Source organism: Cyprinus carpio, chromosome A14 (genome assembly GCF_018340385.1).
Source record: "Cyprinus carpio isolate SPL01 chromosome A14, ASM1834038v1, whole genome shotgun sequence".
Classification (NCBI taxonomy): Eukaryota; Metazoa; Chordata; class Actinopteri; order Cypriniformes; family Cyprinidae; genus Cyprinus; species Cyprinus carpio.
The window spans coordinates 24054351-24077894 of NC_056585.1; the positions used below are offsets into that span (position 1 = coordinate 24054351).

General features: G+C 37.3%; 3 protein-coding genes and 1 long non-coding RNA gene across 8 annotated transcripts in view; 1 reads left to right on the plus strand and 3 right to left on the minus strand.

Annotated features, from left to right (window-relative positions):
- LOC122147475 overlaps nucleotides 1-3680 on the minus strand; it is a 184750-nt gene extending 181070 nt beyond the window's left edge. Inside the window, exons 1-2 of one of the 2 annotated variants that reach the window (XR_006161651.1) lie at nucleotides 2706-3678; nucleotides 1576-1662 (exon numbers count right to left, since the gene is read on the minus strand). This is a non-coding gene — a long non-coding RNA (uncharacterized LOC122147475). Of the gene's footprint in view, nucleotides 1-1575; nucleotides 1663-2705 lie in introns of both variants that reach the window. The other variant, XR_006161652.1, reaches the window with a different exon arrangement.
- A 2798-nt stretch (nucleotides 3681-6478) lies between these two features.
- insb (preproinsulin b) lies at nucleotides 6479-7261 on the plus strand. The gene is made up of 3 exons (XM_042770553.1): nucleotides 6479-6689; nucleotides 6840-7045; nucleotides 7128-7261. The coding sequence occupies exons 2-3, from the start codon at nucleotides 6865-6867 to the stop codon at nucleotides 7259-7261; spliced, it is 315 nt and encodes a 104-aa protein (XP_042626487.1). The 5' UTR covers nucleotides 6479-6689; nucleotides 6840-6864.
- An 879-nt stretch (nucleotides 7262-8140) lies between these two features.
- Nucleotides 8141-23544, minus strand: part of hmmr (hyaluronan-mediated motility receptor (RHAMM)) — a 34192-nt gene continuing 18788 nt past the window's right edge. Inside the window, exons 3-22 of one of the 2 annotated variants that reach the window (XM_042770322.1) lie at nucleotides 17248-17257; nucleotides 16876-16974; nucleotides 16671-16762; nucleotides 16187-16264; nucleotides 15879-16067; nucleotides 15711-15797; nucleotides 15516-15627; nucleotides 14508-14573; nucleotides 14347-14420; nucleotides 14142-14212; nucleotides 13754-14058; nucleotides 13509-13657; nucleotides 12364-12578; nucleotides 12162-12278; nucleotides 11853-12011; nucleotides 11043-11429; nucleotides 10836-10908; nucleotides 8733-8909; nucleotides 8500-8650; nucleotides 8141-8390 (exon numbers count right to left, since the gene is read on the minus strand). In XM_042770322.1, the coding sequence (XP_042626256.1) occupies nucleotides 8371-8390; nucleotides 8500-8650; nucleotides 8733-8909; nucleotides 10836-10908; nucleotides 11043-11429; nucleotides 11853-12011; nucleotides 12162-12278; nucleotides 12364-12578; nucleotides 13509-13657; nucleotides 13754-14058; nucleotides 14142-14212; nucleotides 14347-14420; nucleotides 14508-14573; nucleotides 15516-15627; nucleotides 15711-15797; nucleotides 15879-16067; nucleotides 16187-16264; nucleotides 16671-16724 (2484 nt within the window). In that variant the 5' untranslated portion in view covers nucleotides 16725-16762; nucleotides 16876-16974; nucleotides 17248-17257 and the 3' untranslated portion in view covers nucleotides 8141-8370. The remainder of the gene's footprint in view (nucleotides 8391-8499; nucleotides 8651-8732; nucleotides 8910-10835; nucleotides 10909-11042; nucleotides 11430-11852; nucleotides 12012-12161; nucleotides 12279-12363; nucleotides 12579-13508; nucleotides 13658-13753; nucleotides 14059-14141; nucleotides 14213-14346; nucleotides 14421-14507; nucleotides 14574-15515; nucleotides 15628-15710; nucleotides 15798-15878; nucleotides 16068-16186; nucleotides 16265-16670; nucleotides 16763-16875; nucleotides 16975-17247; nucleotides 17258-23544) is intronic. The other variant, XM_042770323.1, reaches the window with a different exon arrangement.
- Nucleotides 17876-23544, minus strand: part of stag2b (stromal antigen 2b) — a 32524-nt gene continuing 26855 nt past the window's right edge. For 2 of the 3 annotated variants that reach the window (XR_006161649.1, XR_006161650.1), the window contains 10 exons: nucleotides 23249-23388; nucleotides 23055-23156; nucleotides 22818-22966; nucleotides 22596-22724; nucleotides 22276-22481; nucleotides 21415-21643; nucleotides 21139-21251; nucleotides 20889-21015; nucleotides 20185-20262; nucleotides 17876-19916 (listed from right to left, as the gene is read on the minus strand). Coding sequence is in view for 1 of the 3 variants with exons in the window: in XM_042770320.1 (XP_042626254.1) it covers nucleotides 20140-20262; nucleotides 20889-21015; nucleotides 21139-21251; nucleotide 21304; nucleotides 21415-21643; nucleotides 22276-22481; nucleotides 22596-22724; nucleotides 22818-22966; nucleotides 23055-23156; nucleotides 23249-23388 (1319 nt within the window). In the remaining 2 variants the exon portion in view is untranslated. Of the gene's footprint in view, nucleotides 20263-20888; nucleotides 21016-21138; nucleotides 21252-21303; nucleotides 21305-21414; nucleotides 21644-22275; nucleotides 22482-22595; nucleotides 22725-22817; nucleotides 22967-23054; nucleotides 23157-23248; nucleotides 23389-23544 lie in introns of all 3 variants that reach the window. The other variant, XM_042770320.1, reaches the window with a different exon arrangement.

A 23544-nucleotide genomic window follows, 5' to 3' on the forward strand; every position in this document is an offset into this window, starting at 1 on the left:
AATTAATAAAAAAGAAAAGTCCAAAATAGACAGTAAATAAATAGTTAATAAACAGTTTTACAGTGCTTCCAGAATTCCTATCAAAAAAGGCAGAATTATCAAATTAATAAATGAATAAATAAAGTCTTCAGGTGTTTCCAACATCCTTATCACTACCCTATTAATAACAACAAAGTACCAAAAAAAAAAAACCTTTTCCATTCCTATCAATATCAGGCATTCCAGTCACTACGACAAATGAAATTAATCAAAATAATTGTAAATATATATCACTCATTTTTCTATATTGAACGATTTTGGAACTCTGTTGGGTTACCCAAAGTTGAGTTATCCAAAGAAAAGACATGCTGACTTTGTCCTCTCAGGTCATGATAAATAGTCCTCCTTAATGAGTGAAACCGCTTTTTGATGTTACATATATGATTAACACCAGGGGCTCAATTTGGCTAGGTGTCACAATTTGCCATGGACTAATAATGTCTTTGAGGCATGTGGTCACTGCTGATGAGAGGGAGACAGATTAAGCCTGTTAAAATAATTAACATAAAAAAGCAGATGACACTGAAAGCAAAAGACATTCCAGCCCTCCTTTACCCTTGACATTCCCTCAGTGAGGCGCAAGATGAGTTGCAAAAGGATTTAATTTAAGAAATTACAAAACAGCAGGACTCAGGAGCCCCACAGGTAGTGCAGACTGAATCTCTCCCTTGCCAATTTAAAACATAGACGTTGAACAAAGATGGCGTGAAAAGCATGAAAGGATAATTCTGTCTTGCACTATGCCTACAATGGGATTTGGTTCAGCGTTCTATTTGGCCTCCTGTGGAGGGGTTTCAAATAGGACGACAACACCATGTGCCTTTGCAAAAAATCTGAATCTTATTTCACACAAGGATCAGCCCTCATCAGCACATCAAAGATTCCTTACTGCATTAGCATTCGACTGAAGTGAGCTTAAACTTCTGCTACACAACAAGGACCCAAACAAATGATCACCAGCTAATGGCCACAGATAGACAGCCAAACACATGAAAACATGCTGAAAAGCCTCTAGCCAATAGTTCATAAAACGCTGAATGTTCTGATAGAAATCCGGCAATTAATAATTCCAAAGGAACGCAACCATTTCATTCTATAACACCTCAAAGAATAATATTTCCATCATGTTTTAGTGGCTGAAACTTATTTACTTATTTATCTGCAAGTAAGCCATCCTTGTTCGTAAAGCTTGTTTGGAAATGATTGTGAATATGATTACTGCTATATTGTGTGATGCTGAGAAATTAAATAATTCACCTTTAAGCACAATCCAATTACCTTGTTAGAAAAATAAATAACGTACTGGAACATACTCTTGACAACCTGATAACTGCATTTAATGTGCATTTAATCAAAACCTTCAAATGGAGGAAATATATTACAAACTGACTTCCAATGCATGCATTACATACAATTTCCCTTTTTTTTCTTTTGGTACACAACACACAGTATCATCTTTTTTATATAATACATCACAATTGTGTTGACATGGGGAAAACTACCTACAAGTATAAAGTATGCATGAAGTTCACTTACTTTTGATCCATGCTGAACAACCTGGTGATGTTTTCAGGCATGTGCTGTCTTGGCTCTGTGCACCCACGTCAATATTTTCGCTGTAGCCTGTGAATGTAAAATAAGAATGGCAGGTTAGCATTATTGAGTCTCAGTTCCTACACTGGTCAAATCAATTCCTCAACATCCCTATTTTAATGACTGAGAAATAAATCGAGCCACAGATTCTTGAGGTGTGAGAAGGATTCAAGAGCCTTACACCTTAATAAAACACAAAAGTACTCTACACTACAGCACCTCACCCAAACATAAACTATACAGACACACCTACATAAACTACTAAGGAACGTACCAAAACAGATACTGCAGAATTTGTTTTATTTTTTACTGAAACCATATACAAACCATAGACTTATACCCTTATTCCTACCCCCCAAATGAATACTTCCTTTAATTCTAAAACAGGATTATTTTAGTTAACTAATACTAAAACCATGAAGGGAAAGGAAAAAATTTCAAATTAATAAAAATATTGAAAAGACAAACTTATATTATTTCAGCTCACTGACAAAGGCAAAATTTCTCGTTTACTTTAACTAGACATACTAAATAAATTACAACTGAAGAAAAAGCTATAAAAAGTGTATAGACATTTAAAAAGAAACTAATATAAAGAAAAAAATAACAAAAACATGCAACATTACTAAAACTGAAAAATACTCAAAAAATAAATAAAATATCATTGTTCTAAAACGATACATTACAAATTTTTACAGTTGTAATAATTAACGTTAGGCCTAACGTTACTCCAGACAAACGCCAACATAAACACCTAAATAAAACTTCATTTCTGAAATTAAATAAAACTTCATTTCAAACTATCATTTCTGAATGAAAATAATCAATTTTGCCAGACGAAATCAGACCTCGAAGTGATTTTTTTCCAGATTTGGCTAACTTCGTGACTCGTGAGACAGCCAAGTAAACAATGTACATGTTTACAAAAAGACACGCAGCGAAACGATTTGTTTAAAGGTAGGTGATGAATATCCTTAAATTAGATATAACGGACCATTCTGAATTCAGTAAACTTGTGTTTAAATGTTGTGATATATAATCCAAAAACTTATACCACTTTGCTAACAACTCACCTCAAAGCAGGTGCAAACCTCGAAAAGTCCCGGATGCAAAACCGCGAGAACGAATGCGTGTGTTTGAACAAATCTTTTAAGTAGAAGAATCATTCGTTCGCTTCCATACTCTTAAATTTGGAATAGCTTATATAGCCTAATACTATTTCTGCCAGACATGAGTACCAACTATGCTAGTATATTATGCTAAATTGAAGTAAACGAACGATTCTTTCACTTAAATGATTTGTTCAACAACACTGATTCATTCCGAATTCAAAGTAACCAAAGCACGAGCAAATAATATTCGACCGCGGCCTGTCAAAGAAGCAGCTCATTGGTTGAGTTGCTCATGTGTGTAGCTTGCTGGCCTGATAAACTGTTAATGGACAGTTGTGAGCAGGTTTAATCTCTGAGAGCAGGAGTAGCGCGCGACAGTCCCCCGGAGGCCGATCCAGGTGTATCGATTAACCTCTGCGCTCATCTTACAGTCTGCTCCCCCGCACTGCCAGACGCAACACACCCCTCTCTCATTCTGCTCTCCACTTGCACTGCGATAATACCAAAATCCTGCTCTCTGCCCCACTCCGCCAGTCTGAGCCAAGAAAATGAGCCCATCTTTCCAGCGCAGGTTGATCGATCACGCGCACATCTCAGCGCATCTTCATTCTGCAGAGGCCTGACAAAACTGAGCCGCGCAAGCAGGGTTCATAGAGGGCCAGCGGTGAAGACACTGCAAATAGGTCATCATGCTCAGAATAAAGCTCACTACTGGGTGTGTTTGGCAGGGAATGCTCCTGAAAATATTCTTTAATGGCAGAAAAGATTCATAGTCGAATAGCTTGAAAGGAGGGATGTTGAAAGCAATCTCCAGGGAGAAAATATGCCCACTAACACCGGCAGCGATCACACTGAAGATGACACAGCAGTAAGAAAATGAGACAAAACTCAATTCCAACAGTTCATATTCCATTTTTCTCCCTTGCAGCTGAAGACTAAAAGGGCAATTACCTAGCACTTCAGAAATGCCTCTTTCTTTACAAAGAGATAAAGAGAGACGTACCCCGGGCTTGTTGTTTTATTCTGTGGGGATTTGTCATATCTGAGACATTTAGCCATTTTCTCAGCTGTCAGCTCTGGCTCTCAGTCAGCTCCATCATTCTGTGGCGACATTCATCATATCCCGATATCAACAGGACAGTGTTTTGGTGCGGACTTCAGCTTCGCAGTGGATCTCTCGCCTGGCTCACCGAAATCTGCAAAAAAGGACAGTGAAAGTGCAAACGCCAGTCTTGGTGAAATTGAAAACCACACCCATGCGTGTTTTGGAGTGGGAGTGTGATGGCAGGGAGAGGGTAGGTCACGGCAGGGGTTAGTGCTGAATTACAGACTGTCAGTGCTTGGACAGGGAGCGCAGACGCAGGGGACAGGCTGACAGAACCGGTGTCCAGACGCAGAACAAGCCACAGTCAGGACAAACGCTCTTATATGACACAGTGTTGGACTTTGGCTCTCCTCCTGTCAGCGCCTAAGACACGAGGCGGCTTTAAATAAATTGCTCTTGCTATAGATATCAGATGCAGTGAGCGTATTTAGACTGCTAGATCTCTCTCTAATTCATCTTCACGGGTGTGAGACAGGGACAGGAGTCAGGACATCGTATCAGCACTTACTGTTTCCCACAATTTAACCAACAGCACACTTAGTTTCAATGAAAGTTCAAAACAGTTCATTAAAATGGTCTGATGATGAAGCATGTAAAATGTAAAAAGAAAAAAATATAGCGTTATACACTGTAAAAAATGATTGTGATCTTAACAGTAAAAGACTGTAAAAATGCTACAGTAAAAACCTGTTAATTGGTTATCAGTAAGTTTCCATACTATATACGGTGAATAACTGTAATTACCCATTTTATATTTACGGTAAAAATAACGTTAAAAATTACAGTTTTTGGAAGTGAAAAAGAAAAAGTCATTGTTGAATTTTACAGTGAAAAACTGTAAATTGACACTCCCAAAATTCCCTGCATGACACTTCATATTTTATGTTTTTTCATTGAAATAACTGCTTTTTTCTTAGTTTTTTCTTATCAGTTGTGTACATTAGGGTTTTATCTTTCATCTAAAGTTGTTAAATTAATGTTTATTGCAACAGCCAGTGTCATGTGTGTTACCATGATGTTGTTTAGTGTTTGTGTGAATGACACTGTGCACCTTCTATATATATATATATCCCTTCTCAGCTTGTGGAAGTTAGTGATGAGCTTTAATTCATCATGTTACTTTCTCATCACCACCAGTTTTTGGTGGTTATTAGTGCATTACAATGGTTCAAAACAGATATTAGTACTTCAATAGGTTGGTTTATGAACATTAGATCATTTATGGAAATACAGTATTTTATTGTAAATTTAAGTTAAGTCCGTAAAGACCTAAAAATGTTGCTACCAAGTGTACAACGGAAGCTACTTAAACAGCTAATCTTCCTAAATTTTACCATAAATGTCACAGATTTTTTTTTACAGTGTATATCAGCCTTTATACTGGTTATCAACAATAGCATAATGATTATAATAATAATAATAATTATTATTTTATTTTTTTTGGAACAGCCTGTCCCCTTTATTTTGCAGCATATATTTTATAATATTGCCCATTACATAAAAAATACTAGTATTAGTATTACTACTACTACCAAGTACGTAATATTATTGTTATTCAAAATTATATTAATGTATGTAACAAAAACAACAATACTACTACTTAGTACATAATATTATACTATTTTTATTATTTTGTATAATATTATTAAAAATTACATTATTAGATGTAACAATAACAATAATATTTTTAATAATAAAATTAATAATAATAAATAAAAATAATGATGATGATTATTTGGAACAGTCGGTGCTTTTATTTGCAGAATATATTTTATATTATTATCCATTACATAAAAAAAAATCATTAGTAGTAGTATAATTAGTATTGGTATTAGTATTACTACTACTAATACTTAGCACATAATACTATTTATATTATTGTTATTAAAAATTATTTTTCATTATTGGATGTAACAACAACAATAATATAATCAAAAATAACAATGTTTATTTTGAACAGTTGGTACTTTTTATTTGCAGAATATATTTTATAATATTGACCATAACAACATCTATTATTTATAATTATTATTATATTGGTTTTGTATAATATTATAAACAACTAAATTATATATATTAATATGATGTTATAATATAATATAGGCTTTCATTTGCTGTAATAGGAAATGATTTCTAGAATCTCGTTTTTCAAGGTGACCTGCTTTCTTTGTGTTAATAAGGTAATTCATTAAAAGTCTGATTAAAGCTCTATTCACAGTCCCCCGATAACGGCCTCATAACACACAGATGAAGGGAGAACTGAAAGACACCATTGTATTACCTCAGGGGGTCCCATTAGACCGCTCATCTGTGTGTCCCTTGGTGTTAACGTTTGAAGAAACTTAAAATCTTAAAAAACTCATTCAAAATCAACACCAACATCACACATCCTCACAAATCGAACATTTTTCAGCAGGCCCTGTGCCGCTTTAGACACCTCTGGACCCTGACTCTAAAGGCCCACTTTCATCATAAATCCTCACATATCTAACACGTCTGAAAACTACTTCCTGCTCTCATTTGCCCACAAGGACCTTAAACCTAACTGAAATACACCCCAAAAAACAATTCAGTAAGATAAAATGATAGCATACCTAACTGAAATACTCTCCTGACCTGTACATTTAAAGCTGATCGTAATAAAGCCCATTACAGTGATCTGATGTGTTCCTAATACTTCTTAGCCAGATGACACGCATAAGGAGTCATGTCATTACACGGGAACTTTTGTTTTTCCGCTGATGCCATCAAGAGCGAGGGCTGGCAATGGGAAGCTATATAAGCAGCATGATTCATCCCAATCCAGACCACTCTTGATTGACTGTGCTCACCCAGGAACGGTAAGTGGGAAACCAAAGACATTTTGGTTGCTTTTCTAGATGATCAAGCTTGCAAAAAGGTGGAAAGAACCAAATCATTAGGCGTCTTCATCAGTTCAACTTAAAACTGTGCTCTTCATTCATACATATTTATGCATTCATTCCAAGCAGTACATGTCCACAGCTTCTGCCCATCATGGTCCTGTTGCTCCAGGCAGCAGCAATAATCCTGCTGCTGGCCTCCCTGCCTGGATCACTCTCTACTCCATCACAGCATCTGTGCGGATCCAACCTGGTGGACGCGCTTTACCTTGTGTGTGGGCCTAGAGGCTTCTTTTACTCCAGCAGAAGCAGGAGGGACCTCGAGACTTTGCTTGGTGAGGACTTTATGTAAACGCACATATACAGCTTTTAAATAGTGGAAGATTTCAAATATTAAATGTTCACTTCCTCTTCCAGCCTTGCTCTCAAATTTAGCAGATTATGAGGTAGCTGAGGCTGATCCATTAAAACAGAAGGTGATGATGAAGATGAAGAGAGGGATTGTGGAACGCCACCTACAAACTCGAGGACTAACCAACCTAAAAAATTAAAAACTCTACAAAACAAACAAGCTGAAATGCTTTGTAAAAGTTAAAGATTTTAATAAATGATCATTACATGCAAGAAGTATTTGCTTGTCATTTTGAATGGAAGCTTGTAGAATGAGGAAGGTTCCTTCCAAAAAATGTTAAGTGACAAACATATTCTGGTTTCCCTTGTGTTCTAGCACCCTCTGCTGGGACTCTCATGAGTTTAGGCTTGCAAACTGATGAGAAGAGGATGTTACAGTAAGAAAATGTGTTATTGTGGTATAAAAATCCCAATGACAAAGCAAATGAAGAGAAAAGTATGATTCCATTCACACTTTCTGCTCTTTTAAATAAAAACATTAAAATCTATTAAAAAAATCTTTTAATCTTAAAAAAAAAAAAAAAAAGGCATCTGTAGCTTTTAAAAAAAACATAAAACCAACCAAAAAATCAAATCATCATCTACACATCCAAAATTAAATCCAAACCCACACAAAAAATCGTTTCATCGTTTACTCATCCACATGTCATTCCAAACCTGTATTACTTTCTTCTGTGGAAAATAAAAGATGATATTTTGAAGAATGTTGTCCCATTGACTTCCATTGTATTTTTTGGTGGACTATCTCTTTAAGACCAGTGACAGACAAAGCAAACAAATAATCAAATTAAGTATTAAAATTACAAAAATATATATATATATTGCAAAAACTAAACTTTTATAGAAAAGAGGAACAAATTAAACAATACGGCTCCTCACTGAACACTTTTAACCAGAGTGGGCTAACTTTGACCTTTTTAAAAAGAGTTTAAGACAATAGCACACACAGTGCTGAACAAAACCAGATAACAGAACATTCTGTGAATCCAAGCCCATAGAAGCACATTTTCACCACTGTAGTCAAATCAAGAGCTACATTTAAAAAGGGGGGTTGTCAATAACACATGGATATTGAGTGACGATAACAGTAATACCACGTATGAAATACACAAAATAAGAAAAACAAATAAATTATTGTCAGAGGCACAGTCAGGACATTTGAGCGCTGAACCATCCCATCACAGTGTTCATGTTGCAAAGTCATCCATAGGCCAGGGACATTACACAAAGGTAGTCCATGAGTGATAGTTTAATACAATTTTTTGTTGCCTTGGAAAAAAGAAAAAGCATAATTAGATTTTAAGTTTAAAATAAAAAGAACATACAAAAATAATATAAAATGTGTAGCAAGTTAGCTGACTGTTCTTGAGTTACTCACCTTGTGTAAGAGCTGAGGTGGGCTGCTGGTTTTCTTTGAGGTCGTGTTTGAAAGCCTTGCTGGGGTTGAATCTCTGCGGCGTCTGACTGGATTTGAGCCGATCCAGCTCATGCTTCTGTTTCCCGACCTGTGCCCTTAGCTTGGACACTTCCTGTAGAACACATGAACGCGCTCAGCTACACAGCACAAACATCAGTCAAACAATGACTACTCCTTTATGACTGATGCCTTACTTGTTTGAGCTCCAAGTTCTCCTCTTTTATTTTGACCAAGTGTTTGATCTTCTGTTTCTGGTTTTGATGACCCATCAGATTGGCGTAGGCATCGGCTAACTTGTTCAACTCTGCCTGCGTGGCTCCTTTCTCATTCAACAAAGCGCTCCTCTCCGCCGCAAAGCGGTCCAGCTGTTCCTAAAGACCAGAATAAGCAGACAAATGAGAGGATTCGTCTAGCACATATTTACTGCCCCTTATCTAAGAGTTGTCTCTATTGTTTTTGCAATATAAAACCAAGCTATGTGTAGCACCTTCCACTCTGCACATACTGGCTGGCTAGTCTTTTCAATCCGACCTTAACACCACATTTGTGAATACTGCAAATAGTGCTTTTACTAATTTTAATTGTAAAGCTTGTTTGCAAAGGTCTCTTAAAGCAAAAAGGGAAAAAAACAAAACAAACAAAAAAAAAAACAACGTGAACCAGAAGCTGCCTACTTTTTCAGTACAGCAGGGTCCCTACTATTTTCAGCTTTATATTTGGTATATATTATAGTCATCTGTAAACATTTTAGCCCCATCCAACATACAGCTGGAGGACCATGACTACATTTGTTATTTTGTTTAAAACAATATTGTTTCAATTAAATGTTCAAACTAATTTTTTTTTTTCAATAGCCTAGTACATTTTTATTTTATAGAATAGAAAAGAAAGCCTTATATATATATGTTTTTTTTTTTTTAAAGGTCCTCAAGGCTGTTACACAGTGCTAAGAATATCATGAGAAGAACCCCAAAACATTTTGCATAATTAAAAATTGCTCATTCATTTCATTCAGTCGTGTTTGACAATCACTAAAGAATTACTAAACAGCTAGCATGAAAGCTGCAGCCGGTAACTTTTGGGGCTCGCGTCTGGCCGAAGAACATTGTAGCCGGAGCTACTTCTCTCTGTTTACATCCATGACGAGTCACGCAGGTACTGTGCTACTCTGCAGCATTGCCGACCCCTACCAGACTAAAATAGTCCGAATATAAACACTTATTATAGGTGTACCGTAGTGATTCAGGATAAGACAAAAACACGGTTTGGAAAATGGATTCATGATGTACTCGCTCATTATATATATTTTTTACATTTTCAACACAAAACAACACTGTGGCACAGCCCTGCGCTGATTGGACCAGAAGAGCTGGGAGTGGTGGATTTTGTTTATATTGGAGAGAAGTACCTCCGGCTACAATGTTCTTCCGCTAGACGCGAGCCCCAAAAGTTACCGACTGCAGCTTGAACACACACTTCTTGTGTGATAAACTTATCACTATAAAATATATACTTTATAAACAGAAATGCTGGCCTTGCACTGCTCTGCGATGCGCGTCCATGACTTCACGTAATACATAATTACGTTGAAAAGGTCACGCTTGACGTAGGCAGAAGTATCTACTGTTTACAAATGTTGTTGTATGTTCAATGACCCGTCACATTTGACTTAGTCTGAGTCACAAAGACTGAGTCACGTGACTTTCCAACATAATTACGTATTATGTAAAGTTGTGGATGCGCATCACAGAGCAGTGCAAGGCCAGCATTTGTGTTTATAAAGCATATACATTTTTTTTTAATGACCGATCGTTTTGCTAGATAAGACCCTTATTCCTCGTCTAGTAATTTGAAAGTGAACTAATCCTTTAATTTGCACGGATTACCTGTTCACTTTAAGACTAACAATGTGCACTAACAATAAATATTATAAATTTTGATTTCATGCGGACTTTAATTACGTCAAAGAGAGGATGGTCAGCAGACAATGATCATAAAACAAATTTACTGGATTCGGCAAAAGAAAAAAAAAATTAAACAATCTAATAAGAAAACGAGAGAAATCTAATAAGAACAAAAAAAATTACAGGAAAACTTCTATTTATAAAATGTAATAGGAATTAAAAAGGGGAAAAAATATAAGGGGGAAAAATAATAAAAACAAGTTTAATTGAAATAAAATAAAAAAAAAAAAAAGAATAATAATTAGGAGGAAAAAAAAAATAAAAAAACAACCAAATAAATAAACAAAAAAAAAAAAAAAAAAAATTGGCACATTAAATGTAATCTTTGCTTACCTGAAATGGTTTTACTTTAGCACAGAGTTCTTCATACAAGTTTCTCCAGTGCTCAGTCTCCGCATCACACGTGCTGGGAGTGAATGAACGACGATATGGGATTAAACAAAAAAAGTAACGCACACAGGGACTGAGCACTGCATGTCTTAAAGCATGAGGACATATGATGAACTAGAGACCCCACTGAGTGCATCCTAACTTTCTCACCTCTGCAGCTGAGCCTCTGCTAGTTGTTTGTGGTAGTCTTGTCTTTCCTCTTCCATCTGTCTGCATAGCTGTCGTCTCTCCTGCTGCCACTCAACAGCGTGACGCCGAGCAGCGTCTCTTTCCTCCTGCACCTGCCTGTTCAGCTCAGAAACCTCGTCTTCCAGTTCCTCCACGCGGCCCCGCACCCTGCTGGCTCCTGCAGAACAGCCCTCCACTGCCTGCCTCCTCTTCTGTTCTCTCTCCAGCTGTGCCTGAGCCTGCTCTCGCTCTCCTTTCTCTCGCTCCACCTCTGCCTGCAGGCGTCTCAGCTCCTCACTCTGAGTCTCTGCTGCTTGCTTCAACTCTTGCTCTCTCTGAGCCAGCTTAGTCTGAACTTCTAAAAGCATCCTGTAACATAGCAAAACCACCAGCAGTTATCAATCATTTATATACTGAGCGACATTTTTGCTCCCTGAGATTCCATATTTTCAAATAGTTGCATCTCGGCCAAATATTGTCCTATCCTACCAATTATTCAGCTTTTAGATGATGTATAAATCTCAATTTAAAAAAATGACCCTTATGACTGGTTTTGTTGTCCAGGGTCACATTTTATTCAATATTTAATTTAAAATACATTTGAAGATATAAACAAAAATATTGATTAGTCAATTACAATATCCACATCACCTTGTTTATTCATTTTGTGGAAATAACTGACTGAAGATTATTCTTCTTAATCTTGGACCAGATTATCAACTTTGTAGGAGCTGCCTATAAATGGGATGCATAGCAGATAAATACTGTAAATCCCTCAGGCAGGACACTGACCTAGCATGCTCCTTTTGCTGTTTGTCCTTCATTTCCTGGTAGCTTATGAGTTTCTGCTGGTCCTGCTGCAGCTGTTGCTTCAGTTGGTTCATCTCCTCCTGCAGCTGATGGGCTTGAGCCTCTGCCTGCTCCTTCCGCTCACCCAGAGACCGTCTTGTTTTTGGAATTTAATGAGAAAATATATGATACCGACACACGATGATGCTTGGGTGGGAAGATTAAAGATTAGGAACCGTTAAAGAAACTCTAGCTCATTTGAAATGCCCATGGACAGCATTTTAATAAATGAAAAAGTGTTTAAAGTAACACCTCTCAAAGACAGTAGTCACATCTCCCAGCTTGGCAAGACAGCTGTTGTGATCCTCTTCTAGTTTTTGAATTTTCATCACATGGGCCTCTTCTAAAGCCTGCATCTCAGCACACTTCCTGCCAAAGGAGAACCAAACACTGGTCAGTTTTTGCCAAAGTGATGCGATCAATCGCAACTCAATTAGAAATCGTAAGTTCTCACTTCTCTAACTCCGAGCAAGTGTTCTTCAGCTCTTGCTCCAGTGTCTGGTTCTTCTGCGTGAGGTGCTGGATGGCATCTTCACTGCATCGCTCCTGCTTCTCCAGCTCGGACAGCTCCTCAAGCACGTCCTCCAGCTCCTCGCCGAGCTGTCTCTTCTCCGCCTCAGTCTCATCTCTCAGGCGCTCAAGCATGCTAGCCAGGGAGTCGCTGTGAGTCTGCAGCAACACACATTAGAGGAGCTTAAGAGACATTAGCCTAATCCACAAAGTAGATCAGGGAGACTTTGACTTCCTGACTGAGAGATGACACAGTACAACCTGCTTAAAGTCTATTAAGATGCACTCTTCACTCAATTGTCCCACTCATGCAGATATAAATCACATCACAACTTTATTCACTATTGATTTTTCCTCTAAAAGTACCACAACTAATCACAAAATGGCATGCTAGTAAACTTTTTTCCTAGTCATGTCCCAAGATACAGATACTCAAGCTAATGAAATACAGGAAGATGAAGAAGAAAAAAAAAAAAGCTTCTAACTGCCCTTCATAGCAAAGGGATGAACAATAAATGTGTATCAATGAATTGATGATAAAAGGAAAAATGCCAATAATATGATTTGTGTAAACAAATTTATGCTTCCTCAGAGCTGTATTAAACAATGCTGTATTTTGTGCTGATTTTCTTTGAGGTCTGTCAATAAAATGAAATAAAACATTTATATTAGTTATATTTTTCCTGTTCGGTTTCTATTTACCATTTTGGATGAGCCCTACATATATTAAAAATCATGGGTTTGGAACAACATGAAGGTGAGTAAACAATACCTCAAAAACAATTGAGTACCCATAAGCATATTTCAAATTGTATATAAAAAAAATAATAATAAACTGCAAACTTTCTGTGCCAATCAAGCAACTGCTATTTAATTGAATGGGACTGCTACCCAAAAAAAGTTAATACTTTTGTGCTGACGATTAACTGTCAGACATATAATTGTGATTAAAAATTTCATTCAGTTTTATTCATCACTTATTGTGTAAGCCAAATATGTATTTTTTACTTGGAATTATTTATAAATAAAAATGTTAATCAAACAGGACCATTCAATTTACTTTTTTGCTGTGAAAGTTAATAAGTTCACCATTTCCTCTTCCAGTTGTTTGGTCAGTGCATCGTGTTCCTCCTTCAGCTTTTCGTATGCTTCTTTCTCAGTCTTCCTACTCTCCTCCAATGAGCTGATCTCTGCCTTCAACTCTTGCACCCGTCTCAGACCCTCCTCCTGTGTCCTGGCTGCACACAATCAAACACAAACAATCAAAATAAAACTCACAATATGTGCATCTTAAAAATACTTCATGCTGCATTTTACAGCCAAATCTTATTCACCTCTTTCATCCTCCAGCACCAAGCATCGCTCTCCCATGAGTGCCACACGCTGATCCAGCTCTTCCTCAGTTCTCCTCAAGATCTCCTTGACGCGGGCCAGCTCCTGCTCCTGCTGCCGTACCGTGCTCCGGGATTCCTCGAGATCCTGAGCTCCCTGCTGCATCTGCTCCTCCAGCTCTTTTAGTGAGGTCTGCGAGGCCTGGAGATCCTGCACATGCTGCTCCACTTCTCTCTCCTTCTCTTCTAGAGCCTTCTGGGAGTCCTGCAGCTCACTGGTACATTTCTCCAGCTTTTTCTCCACATCACTGCACAACCCATATAGAGCTGGATGAGGATGTGGGAACTGACAAAATAACAACAACAATATGGAAACGCACACAGTTCTAACCTGAGGTTCTCTTGAGCGTCAGAGAACCGGCGCTCCACGGTGGATTTGTCCTGGAGCTTAATCCGCAAATCCTTTGACATTGGAGAGTGAGACAGACAGCTTATCTCAAACCAAGCAGCACTTCAAAGTCTGATGATTCAACCTAAGCGGTGAGTAAATGTCATCTGGCTTAGGAGAGTCAAATTCTGTTGACCAAAACCAATACCTGAATCTCTTCATTTGCTGAGTCCAAGTAACTCTGCAGGGCTTTGATTTCCTCCCTCAGCTCCTGGATTATGTCTCATTTGAAGAAGACAGGAAAAAAAGCGAGATGTAGCCAACTCAGATGATACCATAAAACAAACAAATCTTTGTATGCAAACTTACTGTGCAATTTATCCATTTCATTCTCAAGCTGCTCATTTTGGAATCTTGTCTCCTGATGAAGGTCCTCTAAAAAACAACAACAACATAGTAATAAGAAAAAAAATGTTAGCTCAGTCACTAATGCCATCCAATTCTTCAGAATATGTCATTCAAACAAACACATAAATGGTTTCTAAACTACGCGACTCAAAGTCTGAACTGTCAAATGTCTCTTTGGTTTCAACATGCCTATACAATTTTACTTCTAAACAAACAAAAACAAAACACACACACACAAAAAAACATACACTTTTATTCAGATATTTCGGATCAGTAAGATCTGTTCAAAATCTTACCCAGGATGCATTGATTTCATCAAAAATAGAGTAAAAAACAATATTGTGAAACATTACAATTTAAAATAATTGTTTTCTACCTTAACACATTTTAAAAATGTAATTTATTCCTGTGATGCAAAGCTCAATTTTTAGCATCACTACTCCAGTTTTCAGTGTCACGTGATCCTTGAGAAATCATTCCAATATGCCGATTTACAATTTTTTTATAATGTTGATACAATTGTGATTCTTCATATTAGAGGAAAGCATGATCCATTTAAGTATTTTTTGATTAATATATAGAAATTTCAAAAGAATGGGATCCATTATTCCTGGCTTGTCGGAAGAACCGGGAGTTTTAACTCTTTAAAGTTAACAGTTTTACATACAGTTGAACTGAAAATGCAATATACTGTAATTACTGGTATATCCAAGATAACTAGACACCACTCACTAAATAAAAAATGCAGTGTAATGAGGTCATTAGACAATACTGTTAGAAACACTAACTATCTGTTTCACTCTATTTTTACAGTATATTCTGTGCAGTTTTCAGCAAGTATTATATTTTGTTGTTTAGATGGTCTGACTTAAGCATAGAGACACTGGAGACTTGTCAGATCGATTTTATGACATGGAACTGATCCAAAAATATACAATATCAAGCATATAGTTCCTCAAGGTAACTTACCAAGATCTTTGTTCCTTTCCTGAAGAACTCTAAAAGTTGCTCTGGCAGTCTCCAGATCCGTTTCCAAGACCTTTACTTTCCCCTCTGAGCTGATCTGAAGGAAGCTCAGCTCCTGTTCACAAGCCCAAAATTACACTGAGCAACTTGAAGTTACACAAACTCCTCTCCCTGTCGAAAGCGACTGAGGTAACTTACCTTGTCTTTGGAATCCAGTTTATTTTTGGCCTCAATGAGCTCCATGGAAAGAGCATTGATCTTCTTCTTGGTGATGTCTGCAGAGACCTGTGAAAATCAAAGTGCCGAGACATTCCTCAGTAAACTTGTTTATGTGAAGCAGTCTACTTAAACAAAAAGACTCATCACCTTGGTCTTCAGGAACTCATTAGCTTTCTTCAACTCCGCGAGCTGCCTCTCGAGAGAAGCCACATTGGCAGAGAAGCCTGTCTTCTCTCTGACAGCCACAAGCAATTTAGACTCCAGCTTCTTCAGCTCTTCCTCCAGGGTCAGCAGCCTGCGGTCCTGCTCTCCTCTCTGCTGCACCAAAGAACGGATCTATACTCCAGCATTAGCAGTGACAGTCAAGGTTAGGAGAAGAGAGACCATAGAAACCGATCAGGCCTCAAAGCAACAAATGGCCATCAAGGAAATGTTCAAAACATTTTGAAATCTACCTCTTTCTCCAGTAGTCTCTGATGTTTCATCTCAAGTGTGAAACCATTTTTGTCCTTTTTGGAACTTAATGCATCAGCCTTTATAAGGAAAAAACAAGAAAAGAAAATTGTAAAACAGCATAATGATTGCACCAAATAGTCACTGAGTTCTAGACACTTTGATAATTCTGAAAAAGTGAAGAGAGCCTACGTTTTCACCCAAATTAACATTTTATATTTTATTAGATATTTGAAAGGTCTTAAAACCCATGGCTATTAAATGAAATATCTAACACTTATGTTTTGTTGTTTTGAAATGGGTAAGGGATAATCTAGACTTTCATAATAGGGACAAAAAGAGGTTTTTGTTTGTACAGGTTTGGCACAGCATGAAGTTAAGTAAATGTTAGAATAGAGCGGTTTAATAAGTGTCCTTATACGTTCTTCAATTTTGTCCACATCTTTTAATTAACTAATAATTCAGGTATTACAAGCAAATAATTACATGTACGTCTCTTACCAAACCATCAACAGACATGGTCCTCCTAACAGGAGACATGGTTACTTCTTTCGAGGGGGATGGCAGGGGTACAGCTGCTGATCAGCATTTTCAAAAGAAAGCAGATGTTATTGAAAGGTAGAGCTTCTCATTTAGAACCAACAGATGAAAATGTAAACTCAAACGCCAGTTAAACACGATCTGCTCTCACGTTTTAGAGCTGTTCTGAAGCGCTCTGCTTTATGAAATGATGCAGTTCCTTTCACATCACCAGACTTCACCTCATATGTACCGGGTGGAGGAGCACAGCCTAAAGATACGAAAAACAATACATCAAGGATCAATAAATAAAGGCTATGAATATGAACCTCTTATTGTCTGGGAGACAGCTGACATGTCTTAACGTGTACTCTCTCATCTGTGTTAAATAACACAGGTTTAGACAGTGAGAACTACGCAGATAACTACATTAATATCACTTTAATAATTTGTTTTTATAATTCAACTGTTTAAAGCACAAAACAGTTAAGTTACTCTCGGATTCATTTAACGCTTAACTTAAGAGAAGAGACGAGAAACTTACCGACATGCTCACCAAAAAAATATAAAGAAACCCCAAAGAAAAACATGACAAAAAAAACTATTCGATAAAAAAAATACTGTGGAAAAATCTATAAAAAATGTGAAATTTGTTAAACTAAAGCGTTCAAACTTCAAGATGCTCGAACGTCAACAACAAATACACAACCGCTGAAATTTTGAAGTAGTAATCCCGCCCACTATAGCGCAGACGCGACAGCTTTAGCCAATGATATTGAAGAATATGTGACGAGCAGAAATGTAAGCCAATCAGTAACGAAATAGTGCTATACGTCATACCTGGTCACGCAGCGTTTTCTCAAAATTCAAACTGCATGCGGTGCGGTGGGAGATGCTTGAATAAAGAGTTTACATTACTTATTACATTGTCTCATGATGAGGATGCTAGATAATGTTTTTTATTGCATTAACAACAGTAATAACAATTTGAAATATTCATCGATGCAATTAATCAATTTTCTTCATAATAGAAAAGTCTCAATAAACCACTGCAGCTAATTTTATATTTAAAGTTTAAAACATTTAGAATAAATTACTAAGAGTATATTTGCTTGTGACTGAATAAATGCATCTGCATAAGTGAATCATGTAAAATCAGACAAACACACAAGAAAGATTTGTTTACTTTTATTCAAAAAACTTACTGTCTCCAGACAGATACAAATCAGAAACATTACAATGGATAACAGAGGACAGGGAATCAGTTATGTATGAGTTTATATCTCTGAACAGGGAAAAGTGATAATATGTTTTAAAAGTTAACAGAAAAAAGCACTAGAAAATTAAGCTTTACGTCTAAATGCATGTATATTTACACAATCTATTCAGCAGTTTAATTAATGTAGTGGTGAGGAACAGAAAACAGTTTAAGCCAAAGGGCATTTACTTTCATAAATTCAAAATCTGTCTGCACACCTTCTTTTAAATAATTACACTCATGCCGTTTTAGAAATGCACTGTTCCTTTTCTGATGTGAAAGGAATCCAATGTACCACACATAAAAGTTTCAACATGGAAGATTTATGTTTGACTACCACCTTCTTTTCCTTTTTAAAACAAGGATGTTTTAAGGCCAAGGCATGGAATGATTAAAAAAGTACACCCCAGACAAAATGCACATGTCTGCAATATAAGTTAAATGTATTAATCAAGCTTCATAGAGCTGCCGAATGCAATGCTGTAACATTAAAGGATCTCAAAGGATGTTATTGTTACACTTACTCATACTGGGAACAACAAACTTAGAGCTGAATGAAACAGTTCTGTCCATGATTTGCAACCAAACTAATTTACAATCAGGAAAAAGATGAAACCTAAAAACCTCTTAAGACTGACCAACAACAACAAAAAAAGATTCAAACAATAAACACAAAATTAGAAGAAAAAAATGATAAAATCTCAAAAAACATTACTTGCTGCATGGCTACACACTTTCATGTTTAGACATGTTCTTATACATTTCAAAACCTTTTAACTCTAAGTTGGGAGTTTTAAAAATAAGAGGGGAGGTAAAAAAAAACAAAAAAACTAAAGCACAATTATAAAATCAGCACCAATTTATATATTTATATATAACTTCATTTAAATGTAGATGTCTACATAGCTCTAATCAGGGAGAAGAAAATCTCCACCAGACATACTACACTAAGTTTTGTTTTATCAGAGACAACACAATGGCACTACTGGAGAGATTTCCTCTTCTTTGCTTGATCTTAGATTTTAGAGGGACAAGCGAGCAGATCTGATCTTTGGATAAGCCACGTGACTCAGCAGAAGAATTACAGTCCTTTCTGTGCATCTCCACGGACCGACTAGGAGTCTAAGTTCCTGATTTACTAGAGCGGTTGGCACATAAAAACAGTTCTGCTGGTGCAAAGACAGCAACAAGCCCACTGAATGGTCGAGGTATTTCACATACACCAATCACTGATCGTGTCACTGAAATTGCACCAAAATATCAAAAATGCACCAAAGGCGGGAATAAATCGGGGTGCTCAGAGTGTTTTGATTTAGGTTTCATGTTGTATGTCATGATTTTTAAGGGTGGAATAAAAGGAAACTAAATACTAGATATAAAGACCTGGAGGTTTTCCTCCATTTCACATATTAGATAAGAAGAATAAAATATATCAATACTCACTATGATGAGCAAAACCCTGCTTATAAATTACTACTTTACACCAGATTACTCACTATTACAAAAGGGCTATACATAACAAAGTTGTCTTTAAGTTAAAAAAGATGCATTCACCCCCGGTTTCAAGAAATACCACAACTCTAAGAGATCTCACATATGTTTCTTCAAACATGATGACGTTCAACTGTGAAATATTTATATATATATATTTATATATATTTTTTTTTCATAAACTCATGTATGGCTAAGGACAGTCCGAGATTCCATGGCGTTCAGTATCTACTCTCACGGTTTTGCACGATCAGGGAAAGCCCACACAACGATTGCAAAGACTTTGAATTGCTCCTTTATCCTTTCTGCGTTTTAGTAAAAGTGTCAATGGTACGAGCTGATTTGGATGCCAATCACTCCATTGAATTTAATTCTCTTTAGAGAATCAATGTGAATTCACGCAAAATGTCTCTTCTCTTCACACGCCTCCAATTATAATCTTAAAACATGGGCACTCCCAGGACCTACAAGAGAAAATGTTCAAATTCAGTTCAGTGTTTAGAGTTACCAAACAAACGATTCATTCAGTCATCAGTCCAGATGGGGCTGATTAGTACTTATAATAGTGAGATGCTCTCCCCTCTCTGTCTTTTTGCACAAGGGCAATTCAAACTATCTGAAATCACTCCTGCTAGTGCCATCTAGTGGTGATCTCTCTTTCACGTCCTTAGTGTCGGAGTGAACGAGTTACCGCTGAAAAGCATCATAACCCAGGAAATGAGTGCTTCTTACAGACTCATCCATGATGGAGGCAGGGTCGAAAAAGTCGGGCTTCAGTTCCGATCTCTCTCGTCGATTCTTCGATGGGGGCTAGGCAAGATATGAAAGCGCAGACAGTAATGAGATGTGCTAAAAGAAGTGTTATTCATTTACAAAATGTGACATTAAATTGCATTACATATAAATATGCATACACAGAAAATTCAAAAGCTGAGGTCAGTAAGATTTGCGTTTTGAAAGAAATTAATTCTTTATTAACCATTATTTAGCAATGATGCATTAAAAAGTTTACAAGTTACCCTAAAGAATCTGTTTCAAACTGGATTCTTTTTTATTTCAAATATAGTAGATGCTGAAAAGTTTGGTTTCCAAAAGAAATATTTAGCAGCACAACTGTAATAAATAATAAATGTTTCTTGAGCAGCAAATCAGCATATTACATATTACATATTTCTGCATGATCTTGTGACACTGATGACTGGCGTAAACACTAATAAATGGTATTTTCAAATATATCAAAACAGTAAACTGTTATTTTAAATTGCAATAATATTCCACAATATTACCGCTTTACTGTATTTTTGACCGAATATATGCAGCCTTGATGAGACTTCTTTCAAAAACATTAAAAAAACATATACTCGGTCATTTATACAAAAGTCTATTCCTAGAGACCAAAATCATGAAGACAAATAGCATTAGCATAAGGTTATTACCAGATCAATATCCATGGTGTCAAAGTCCATGCCTTCATTGAGATCCTCAATTCGGCCTTCTGATGACATCATCACATCTTCCACAATGGGCTCCTCATCATCCTCCATAAGGCCTGTTCCTCGACGACTGCAAGCATCAGAAGACCAGTGGCACCATATTTGTAAAAACATGTTTTTGTGTGCATTCAAACTGCATCTACCCACCAAACAAGAAATGAATCTACCCACTGAACAAGGAAAGTTCCCTTACATAGCATGCTGAAGGTTGCTCCTTAATTTGGCGTAGTTCATAGCTCTTTCTTGCTGCTGTCTGGCCACTTCCTCTTGCTGCTGTCTCTGTGCTAACATCCAAGTGACTTGTGTCTGTAAAACAATAACATCACACCTCACTATATACCCTTCAGTCCCAGACTACACTATGCAGCACACATGCATGAACATTTCATGGCTGAAATTAGCTGTCTGAAACATCTGAAAGTGCCACATACACGAGAAACTCGTTAAGATTGAGCATCAATGCTCTTACTTGTAGTCCATGGGAGTCTGGTGGTGTTGTGGCTGAGGGGTCTGAGGGTGTGCGTGCTGCTGTTGCTGATCGGGGGTCATGGTGTACACCCCCATGTAGCTCTCCTCAGGACGCAGGCGTTTGGGCTCTCTCATGATGGTGGAGGTGAGGTGGGGTGAAGGCATCATGACGGGCGTCTGCATGCTCTGCTCACGGCTCATCCATATGTCACTGCTGCTGCTGCTCTCCTCTGCACACAGATAGCAGGACAATCATTGAAGTCGCGATAAAATGGCAATAGTGGCTGATCGTTTCTTCCATATTGTGATGTACATTTGAGTGTAATAGATTATAGAAAAAGAAAAAAGTAAGGCAAGGTTCTGTGCATAGGCTGTTGATTGGATTTTTACTTATGTGGCATCTACATTTGCAGGGATGGGTTTAAAGCAATAGCTCACCCAAAAATGAAAATTCTGTCAGGAAATTACTGTTCCTGGTCCCCATGGACCAGCAACTGTTTGGTTACTAACAGATAACATTTAAAATATCTTTGTGTTCAGCAGAAAAAAGCAAGTCAGACATGTTTGAAAAAACTTGAGAGGGAATAAATGACAGAATTTACATTTTTGGGTGAACTATCCCTTTAAGGGGACTAAAGAGAAGTCTTCCATATGTCACCAGAGAGAAGCCCAACGCTTTCACTGGAACATTAAGTTATAAAACTGAACAAACATTATCGGGTAAAAAATGTATATACAAATAAATGATTTGTTCACAATAAGTTCTATAGCATGCATTTACAAAACAGTTAAATTCATTATTAATTCAAGTTATTCGGTCACGTTTAATACATTACTTGTCTGGTTTCTTGAATTGTTTTACCTTCTGGTAATTTCCTCTTGCCAGTGGCAGGCTTAGCTTTTTTACTCCTGACGGAGGAGCCTCGGCTACTGATGCCACTGACCACAGACATTGTGTCATCATCACCCCCTGCCTGCAGTGAGTTCCTGTAAGAGATGAGCGGCAGCCAGCAGTCTTCTCTCTGCAGGGCCATCTGAAATGTCATGAAGCGCTCCAAATACGTGTGCCTTTGGGAAAAGAGAGAGAGGACCAACATTAGATCTAACAGCTAATGAATGATCCACAAAGTGCTTTTACACAACTATAAACACCCATGCTGAGATCAATAAACGTTTGCTTACACAGTCCGCTTGTCCTGACGCATGAGTTTGGATGAGAACTCGCTGAGAATGTCAAGAAAAGCCAAGTTGAGAGGAGGATGCCCCTCCCCCTGAGGATTGGGCTCTTTGAAGGCAAACTCAATACCGTCCAATCAAAAACAAATGCAAAAATGCATTTAAACACCAAACACAACTCCACACACAATTGTTTTTTCTTCCAAGAAGAAATGAATTGAAGCTTACTTGTGTAACATAGCGATGGCCTCTCTGGTTTTGAGCTGATCCAGACCAAAAGTCAGAGAGAAGCGTCGAGCGAGCTCTTTAATGCCACAGAAAGCTGAGGATGAGCGGTCAAAGCTGGGTCCCAGATCTGACAGCATCTCATTGAATAGCTGTTCTCAGCACAGGGAGAAAGACAAGTCAGAAACCTGCAAATAAAACCCGCTTTGATGGCAAATATGAAAACATATAGACACTAACCTGCTGTAAGCTCAGAATGAGTGTCTTTGCACACTGGATTTTGTCGATCTGTCTCGTCTTGCTCATAGTTTCCTTGATGATGTCACCGTAATCATTGTAATACTGGACAGGAAACATAAAAACTTGCAGTTTAAGTGAATAATAAAGAGAACTAATGATCTGAAAATCCATATTCAAAGAATAAACAGACTCACCCTCATGTATTGCTTGAAAATATCTGCACCAGTGTTCATCTCAACAACATTGTAGATAATGAGTTTGCAGTATGCGGCCAGCAGGTTTCGCCTCTTGTGCAAAGCTTCGATTTTACTTGCTTCATCATCCTGCTGCCCATCTGTTTGAAAATAAAGGAAAACAGACGTTTAAATACTGCTCAGGAATCAGCTTGCACTAGAAGGAAAACTGCCTCCCCTCTAGTGGTCACCTTTTAAACACTGCTTCTTGACAACAAATGAAACAATCGCAAGTTGAAGTTTGTCCAACAACTCTT